General features: G+C 44.9%; 1 protein-coding gene across 11 annotated transcripts in view; it reads left to right on the top strand.

Moving 5' to 3' along the window:
• The window catches only part of LOC136430239 (signal peptide, CUB and EGF-like domain-containing protein 1), a 58,826-nt gene that overhangs the window by 8,536 nt on the left and 40,555 nt on the right, over positions 1 to 9,735 (top strand). Inside the window, exon 1 of one of the 11 annotated variants that reach the window (XM_066420675.1) lies at positions 47 to 143. The exons of 8 other annotated variants lie outside the window; for them this stretch is intronic. Coding sequence is in view for 2 of the 3 variants with exons in the window: in XM_066420672.1 (XP_066276769.1) it covers positions 3,119 to 3,188 (70 nt within the window). In the remaining variant the exon portion in view is untranslated. Of the gene's footprint in view, positions 1 to 46; positions 144 to 2,821; positions 3,189 to 9,735 lie in introns of those variants that run through there. 2 more of the 11 variants (XM_066420672.1, XM_066420676.1) reach the window with 2 other exon arrangements.

Here is a 9,735-nt window from a genome sequence, read left to right as displayed (position 1 = left end):
CACACTTTCCACGGTTTGTGTAATCACTAGGTACAGAGTCAGAGGAAGCTGTAAGACCCACGCCCGACATCTGTACCGGATAGCCGCGATTCTGGGTGAACAGCGAATTTCCTCCCGACACCAAACGGTTTCAACCTCAGCAAGTGAGGGTCAATTTCCGTTGTTTTTTTAGTGCATGTGTTTTGTGAAAGTTACTTTCAGGCTCCAAATAATGATAGACTACCTTCCCACGGACCTGTGGAACGTGCAGGCGCTGCCAAAAACTATTATATAGTAATCTATATGTGAGAGGCAGCTGCGTTAGTACCAACATCCTCCATCGCTCCTGGTTTCTGCCGTCAAGTACGCTTTAAAGATGTGTCCAATGACGAGACGGTTCCTGGATCTCTTCCTACTCCATATCCAAGAAATTCAGAAGAAACGCTCAACGGTTATGGTCGCATCAGGACTGCCGCCCTTCAGGAGCTTGCTTGAAAAGAAAATACACCACCATGTAAATTGTTTATGTTACAGACACACGATAACAACACTGGCGGGAAAATACAGAATCTGCAAAAGAATAAAGAGTATGCAACATGCATAATGCTACCTTTCGTATATACGCAATTCCGTTTCAAGAGATGTCGTAGAATACTGACTTTCGCGTGTAGCTTGTTCACACTTGACTTGTCGAACAGTCGTCAGATCATGGACTTATCGTTAATCATCCTTGGGTACTCTCTTTTATCACATGTTTGTGTCCAGTATTGTACCGTATACTGTTTCTGCGTTTATAGCAAGAGATCTAGACGTTGAGTGCTTACTTTTTGGGTTTTGCTTATCCTGTTTGTTTGTTGCATGGTAGACTGTCATGGACCACAAGAAGAAAGACATACGAGCGTTTACTCTCTTAGTCTTACAGAGAAAAGTGGGCAACACGGGGCACTTTTAAGTTCGCTTTCATCATTCCTAGGGGACGAAGGAATGCCCCATACAAGATCATTACAACTGACTTTATTACAATAATTTTAACCGATAGCAGCTTGTTGTCACCGCGGGTAAGAATCTGTTGAATGTTATCTGACACGGAGATACAAAACATCAAAGCCTCTCCATGGGAAGAACCAGTGCCGGTCTGCTGAAGCCCTTAATGATTCACAAATGTACAAGTTGAACTTCGTTATCAAGACAATCTGTGTTTTGAAGCCTAATCATCAAAATGCTCCGCCAACGAGGCCATTAGTTGGAATCACCTGTTTGACAGCCTGTGAAACCCATTTAAAGGGATAAAAAAACTGAGAGGATCCACATTTGAAGATAATGGGATGGGATGAGAAGTCGTTCGCCAAGAAACCAGCGACGGTATCGCTGGTCATGTCGGGTCAAGCATCGTAAAGAGAGAGATCACGTGTAGCAAAAGGAGAAAGCGCGTGAAGCTACTTAGCTTAAATCTTACTGATGAGGAGATGCACAAAATCAGTACATTTGAAATTACATGATTATCACAAGATATTTCCAGAAACAACGAAAATATCAAGATGGTAACAAAATCGAAGTAGTTGACAAAACTTTAAGATGATTTGCAACGTTGAGTTGATGTCCAAACGTTTTGAAGGGAAATAAAAAAAATGGTGACACACTATACAGCTATTTTACCTTAAGCCTTTGCTTTATATCAGGTAAAGAAGTATTTTCCCCATTCGAACGTTTTATTAGGGTTATAACCGTAGATATAACGTTATCACCAATAATAACAGAAACATAATTTTCTTACCGCAATCTGGACTGGCCCGTTCAGTTTTTAATTCCGAATGTTAAGTGACCTACTTTTGTTTTACGAGACCCAAACGATAGACCTCTGGGGGAAATGTCAACGTTACCACCGTCACTGTTTCACTCATGAAACGTTTGTATTGTCTCTACAGACTTAACGACCACCTGATTTCTAGCTTTAACGGTGTCTGTAAGACGTGTAGGGTGTCCCCGTAGACAAGAGCAGGGACTATACTACCAGGTACCAGGTGCAGTAGAAGAGGGACAAGTGACATTGAAGGTGCACTGTCTTCCTTAAGTGAAAAATAGGATGATCAGAAGGACTTACCTTCGGCATCGTCAACATACCGAAGACTTTCGCAGTAACCAATAGATATTGCCAAGAAGAAGAACTTTTGCCAAACGTTAAGCTGAATCACAATGGTTACAACGACTTGATCACCTGGCAGTTCATATTCAATGTGTTTCATGATGTTTGCGGTGTTTGGGAAACGTATATAAGACCTAGACCCTCTGAGGCGCTGAATGATAATATATAAAATAAAATAAAATAAAATAAAATAGAGAGTGTCAACTGGTAACAGGTAGCAATGATCTGCCGGCCATGATCTTTTAAAATAAACCGAAGAAAAACTGCTCTGAAAGAAGTCGTTTTATCACCAGTTTACTTTCATACGTAACTCGTTAGTCGGAAGGGCATTTACGGTTTTTACGATATCGAGTAGTGATTTTGTGCCACAAGGAATTGGCTACAGAAAAGACTACAGGCGGATGAGATTTCCTTATTACAACTGGACGACCTCACTTTTGGGTCCATCACTTTTGTCTTTAGGCCCTGACTGATGCACCTTGAGGCGTTACTTAAATTGTTTTTAGATGGTGTCAGGTGGAGTGGTTATCAGCTCATCTGCTCCATTCAGCATTTAACCACTTCTTAGGAAGAAATCACACACCGACACCGGCAGGCTGGGATTGCCAGGGGGCGTTGATAATTACAAAATGGTGCGCAGTGCCGCGGGTCCTCGGTGGGGGATTCGCCCATCCCCCCACCTCGTCGGAACGGGAGGGAAGCCGCAGAAGCAGGCGAGCCGTCACACCGCCGACTCATCAGACAACGCCTGTGCTGACCTTTTGTGTGCGAGACCTCTGGTTTTCAAACGAAATGCAGGTGTTTTTGCACCAGGCCGAGCGTGAAATTTTCAGATTCCACGCATGCCTAGTGGAGTAGGCGAGCAGAAAGCCAAGCCAGCAGTCACGAGTACTGCAGGCTTTACGTGAGACCATAGACCATGCACGCCAGATTTCGCTGGAGAACACATAAAAAGAGGAGGGTTCCCTAGTGCTGAGGCACCGCTACCCCATCGTCATGAACTGTGTTTGTTTTTCTTTCCAACTATGTTTGTTTTCGCTGCTGCTGAGTACATGTCTCGCCGTAGGTAAGCACGTCTATTTCTTTATCAAACATGTATACAATTTTTAATGTTGTCCAGGTTCCCCACTAACCACAACAAATGTACCAATAGACCTCCCTTTCGCCGGTTTGACGCGAATTATTCTGAGGACGGCCGCGATGTTTTTGCCAGAAAATTGTAGCGAGGTTAGTCGGCTTGGATGTAAGTATTCTTATGTCAACAATCATTAACCACGTTTTCATTCCGCACTCCCTCCCGAAAAGGCGCAGCAGCCACGCCGAGGTCGTGATTGGTAGCGGCAGTCCCTTACTACCATGTACTGTACTGTAGAGTGTGAGCGAGACTTCGCAGTAAGGCTTGCAATTAGTCGTGTTTGTTCTGGTTTGTTCCACAAGTAGCCCTGCAGTGCAACAGTTCAGTTTTTATGTGAGAAAGTCTGGCACAGGGTACATGTCCTATTTAACCCAGCTGGTCTTCCCCCCTGGCCAGGATCAGCTGCCTTTTGTCGCCTCCGGGCAACGTTTACTTACCAACCGCAAATGTTATTATTTTCTGTTGAAACAGTAGCATTTGCTCGGGAGTAAATCGCGCTGTCGCCTGTCAAACAGGGAGAACACGGCTTGAATGACAGCCGTCAAGGATGACGAAACGGTCGGGAAGTCTGACAGACGCCTCTTCCACATTCTCCCATTCAGTGTACGATAAAGAACAACGTCTGCCTCATTCCACCTTGTCGCCTGTACTGTAGTTCATTTTATTTATTAAGGGCGTCGTGCCGACAAAAATATCTTTGTAAAATACGGCCGTCTGCCAAAAGAACATGTAGCAGCGAAGAGGAGCCGGCTTGGATCAGTCTATGGGTTTACATCCTTTCAGCACATGCTCATTTAGCCCTTGTTTCTTTACACTGGAGAACAGCGGGTTCCACCACGAACCAGTGATGTTTAGTCGCGGACACCTCCATGTATGGCGAAGTGCGAGGCTCCGCCGGTAAACATGGCAGATACGTCGGTGTCAGGGCACGACCCCCGAGAGCGGAAAAGAGAGAGGGCTGACGGTGAAACGTACCTCAAACTGCTCTCTTCTTTGATATGAATGCCGCTATGGGAGCTAGGGGTGCAAATATAGCTCTGGCCATCCGCAACTTGGAGATGACTTGCATGTACAGTAGCATCCTCATAGCCATACATGCGCGCTTGCATTGACGGTTTAAAACCAACAGGCTGTGTCTGTAGTAGTGGTTGACCTCCACATTAGTGCATGTATGGACTAACGGTCTCAGATGATAAACATTTACTATGTTAATGTTTAAAATGTTGTTTCTCCCATTGGTTTCAGACTTAGGTGCCTTTCCATAGCTAATCAAGTACTAGTATCACCCCATGTCTATTAGTCGAATTGTATCAGCAACCATTTTGAACCACTTTGAGGCAAAATAGCAGATGCACCAGTAACTACATGTATATACACATCTCATTGAATATTGTCTTTATTCTATCGCATCTAGACACGTGTTTTCCCCTCAAACCAATATGAGCAGACATGGTCGCCTGAATTTTTCTATACTCATCTGCAATGATACATTATACATTAAGTTTGTAACCACATGCTGCGTAACCAAATAAAGTTAAACTGGGTTGAATTACCTGTCCAAGTTTAAGGCAACAGAGACAATTCAATTACACCTGGGGAGTGGGGAGGGGGGCTTAAATCGTTTGGCGCACGGCAGCATGACACACTGTTGCTTTGTTGTGTCAACTACGCAACAAACTTTAGACGGAGAAATTAAAAAGTTCACCTCTTAGTCTGTGTAATATCATCAGTAACTTTATTCTTCCCGAAAACAGCTCCCCAGGCTTGCTATTTGTTATTTGTATTTTGTGAACTACAGTAACACGTTGATTGTTGTTAGTTGAAGTTTGATCGGTGGTGATGACGTCACTGTGCCTAACTGTGGGCTAGCTTGGAAAAATGGCCTGGAGGATAACATAGATAACATCATGTTTTGATGCATGCAGTAGTACAAGAGACCAAAAGTAAAGCATCATCGGATACCTGAAGACAATCTAGCATTTCAGCCAAGTCGTTCAGACGAATGAAAAATACACATTGGTGTATAGACGGTGGTGGCCAAAGAGGCAATGACGGATAACTCATCACAGTGCACACAGACGTTGGAATAGGGCATCGCTTATGAAAAGATATCGAGAAACTTCATTGGAAAATACTAGTAAAACCATGTCTTTCGGCAATGGCATGAATCTTTCTATCCATAACTACTACTCAGACATTACTATCATCGGATATGACATCAGGACTTCAGCTATGACGTCCATATTATAGTCTACTGACAGGTAGTAAAGTGGTTCAGTGTTGTACGAAGTTGTTGTTTCTCTCTCCATCAATGTCTCTATATGTAGGAGTGAGGTGTACCTGATGATGTGACACATGTCTCAGCTTGTTCAGACTAGAGGGAGGATCTTGTATTACTCGCTACTGCACTGCGCTGAAGGAACGGGATCTGTCTTGTATAATACGGCCCAGATTCTACAGGACTAGCGTGTGCACGGTTTCGTCTGGACTCCATTTAGACACGATTATATCCACATCATTTGCTGTTAAGTAGCTCCGACCTGTCACATATAGTTCCCCTGTCAAAAGCGTCGATCAAACCAAGAACCCCTGTCAGATCCCGTGCAAGGGACCAGGAATGTTTGGCTACAAGCATGGTTTTGATGTGTTTTTCTTCACCATTTCTTCGAAGTGACAGCTGCTGAGAATTTTCTAATCGAGAGGAAGGAAGAAGTCGATAACACAATTTCCTGGCAGGATATGGGTGTTGAAAGAAGCCGTGTGACTTTGAACCTCTCCGAGCGCAAAGGCCAAGGGGCACATGCAAACAAACGACACGGATACATCGTTATGTACGGTTTGAAATAGTGCGCCGAGACACTGAGCAGGGGAGTCGTGGTTGTAACTCTTCATCGCAGGATTCCTTCCATCACTAGTTGCTGACATGTTGCCCTTGCCACATGGCCTTCAAGTGTCGGACTTTATGCTCAAATTCATTGTATTTCCGGATCGTTTCCTGTTCGCCTTATACTTGATCCTTTCGTGCTGGCACTGCTTACAATACATTCCGCTTCATCCACGGATGATGGCATGGGGTGCCAGGGCACACAGATAGCCATCATAACACTTTCACGAATCTTTGCTTCACTAGATGTAGCTTATCCTTATAAGTGGCGGTTTAGATGTATGGATATTGATGAGATGTACTGAATACATCGCAATTGGCAATTGGTATACTCACGAAAACTCTGAGTTGACAACCCTACTTGATGAAGAAGCTGAGAATTTTGTTCTTTTACAGGCAGTATGGCCGTGGACGTTTTGGCATGATCACGGTCATTGTCGTACGTAGATATTCACTTTCTGTGCTTTCACGCAATTATGTCAGTTTTCCCCTGAAGCCTCACTCATGTTGCATCAACGTATTTCTAGGTGATTGGTGCAAAATTCGCTCCTCGAGAAGTAAAGGACTGTCGGGAGTTCTACCTCCTTATGAAAATGTATGGACCAAACTAGAAAAGACAGGTGTCCGTGTCCTACGTTAGGAAAAAAACGACACAGCATGACATCCTTTTTATTGTGATATTGTTCTGTCGTTTGCTAGTGGGGCAGAGACGGGAACATTACAACACGTTGACGTCATCTAAGCATGAAGACTGTCTTGTGTTGGGTCAATTTTGCACGTGTACACACAACGCAAGGAATGCAAGGGTACGGTGATCCGATCGCCTGTCCAACCGACCGAATCGGGATTGACTGTCTCCCCGTTTCTCCTCGTTCCGGGCCATTGGCCTGACACGGCTATACTTTTCCAGTCTGTTACTTTTGTTGGCCGTCCCCATTGTGCGCGACGTTTTGACGACAGACGACAGGTCGGTTGTTGCGGCGTGTTTGGCATTTTTTCGCCAGTTCGTCGACTCGTCTTATCTGGTTTGTCGACATGTACACGCTTCATTAGGAAAGCGCCATGGAAGGTTGTGACATAGTAGACACATGTCATAGTTCTCTTGAAATGGAGAGAGACTCAGCGGGAAAGTATTCAACATAAGCTGACCTGTAATGTCGAGCTTTCTCTTGGAGTAATATTGGCCAGATGATTTAAAACCACGCTGTGTCTCTGTTTCTTCTACTGGTTGATAAAAAAGTCAAAGGCCTTGATTTTACCGCAAGTATTTTCTCGCACGACCAGAGATTGCCTAAGTGAAAGCTTGAGAAGTGGCACGTTACCGACAACCCGAAACTGCGCCCGCTAAGAGGTCGACGTGGAGCAATTTGGTTTAACGAGCCATGCGTAACAAACGTGTTGCTCTTGACTTGATTTGTATGACGACTCGACAACAAACAAACATGGCATTGACTGAAAGTCGGGACCTTTGGCTTTTGCGCCGACGGCCTTAATGGCACACACAGGGCATGAGACTGAGAAGGGGGAGATCTAGTTTCAGGTAAGTTACATGGAGGCGGAAAGAGAAGAAACCACAACAGCAATCGGCGAAACGTTACACCGTAGGAACGTTAGCGACTTCGAGTAATAGATGTGCGAAGCCTGGATAAAGCGTAGCTTCGGAAACTCACATGATGATCTCACGAAAGCGTGTTCAATGGATTAAGTATACGTAGACGTCAAGGAAATGACAAGATGATAGCAATTTATATTGTTTTATCACCTAACGTCCTATCACTTATGTCTGTGGAACAGTTCGTCAGTACTGGATTTGTTCTCGAGCACACATCACAGGGAATGTGCTGAAGAACAGCCGGGAGTCTGATCTTATACGAGCCAGACTAGGTTTCTAACATTCATCACTTGGTCTCCGTCTGTGCTTATTATTCGTGACAATTGTAAAGGCGACTGGAACAGCGTAGACCCATGGGAAAAACTGCAGAAGAAAGACAAGCTGCCCGGGACGGTATCCCCTGACATCGCAAGGCGTCTTCGAGTTACCTGGGACGGTCCATGGGGGTCCCTTTCCCACTCATCTGCAATCATACACACCGGGGGACATGGGCATTTCAATACGCGGTCGTGTTGTGGTTCGCCGGGCTGTCAGTCCCGACAGACAATAGGGCAATCGCGTTGAAACAATCAACTGTCGCAACAGCCCGTCAGCGTCTCTCCATCACCGCCCAACGAACAGGAGAAAGATTGAAACGAATAGCCGCTGTGTTTACACCAAAAGCACCAAATATTTATACAGTCTAATTCAACCACTAGTGAGAGAATGGAAACAAGCAGCTTAAGACCTCTGGCTTTATCTGTTGAGTAGTTTGAGAAGACGGGGAGGGTCACCATTTTGCCTTAAGTACGTTTACATGTTTGCAGGGCTTGGAGGACATTCAAATAGATCGGCTGACGGATCCCACGGCGCTCCTATGGCCAATCCTGTCAAATCGCTCTGTATTGACGTCTCGCTTCAACTTGATTCCCGTATCAGGTGGAGCTTCAGACTCGCTACAGTGACATACCTTTGCATATCCATTGTTGATACACCGTTATACCCTCTCATCCGACACAGATTATGGTTGCTAAGTGTTCGGACGCGGGGATATGAACACTCGTGCTGTTTAGGTGTTTTTGTCATTAGAAACACACTGTATCGGTTAGCAACACAGTCTTGTTTTAAAAGTTTGCTTGTAGTTTTAAGTCCGGTTTTGATAACAGTTTCTTGCAGCACCGTGTCTTGGAACATTGCCATGGAAGTTGATAGGTTGTCGCCATCTGGGCAGAGACAATCCAAAATAGCGGCAATTAAAGTATCGGTCAACATGTGATAATAGACGTCAACCATCAGCGTATCATAAACAAACAAAAAAGAAGAGTTATAGCAAAGCTAATAATGAGAAAGGGGAAATATGTATCAGCGTGTTTAAAAAACACATTTTCTGATCTCAGGTTAACAGGTGGTACGGTAGTTACTGGTATTGGGTGACCAAAGCGTGGGGAATTCAAGCCCATTCATGATCGCGTAATGACCCTTAATGCCAAGGACATCTAGACAGACGATTTGACAAGAAGTGGTACATGGCGGGTTTTCTTTCGGTGCTCCGGGTGTACGTCAAGAAAAAGACCCCAAAGCACACGTATGTCCCTCTGCCCTTTCCGTGTCCGCATGGTGCAGCCGTCCCACCAGGCGGCACAAAGTGCGGACGTCACCGCCAGTGGGACTCCTGTTACTCGGGCAGGGCGCCCCGTCGGATCTTTCTACACATGTCTCAAAAGGGATTGTTTTCCCATTCTGATGCCATTTCTACACGCTGGTTTTGTTTGATAATGCAGACAATATTTCGCACATTTCGAATCAATTGGAGTGCATTCATGCATTGTGCAGTATTTTCACAGCGGGTCTAAAGCCACATGCAGGGCTGTTGTGGTCCTCGCTGTCTGGGTTATTATAACAAAGAATGGCGTTCCGCCCATAAGGTCCACGATGACGTTGCTCACTTGTACTTTGACAGGGAGTCAATCCTGATGGCAGAGTCTCATCAGCAGTGGGTCGTC

The sequence above is a fragment of the Branchiostoma lanceolatum genome, chromosome 3 (assembly GCF_035083965.1).
Source record: "Branchiostoma lanceolatum isolate klBraLanc5 chromosome 3, klBraLanc5.hap2, whole genome shotgun sequence".
Classification (NCBI taxonomy): Eukaryota; Metazoa; Chordata; class Leptocardii; order Amphioxiformes; family Branchiostomatidae; genus Branchiostoma; species Branchiostoma lanceolatum.
The sequence above is the reverse complement of the archived record's forward strand: the minus strand, read 5'-3'. Positions and strand labels throughout refer to the sequence as shown.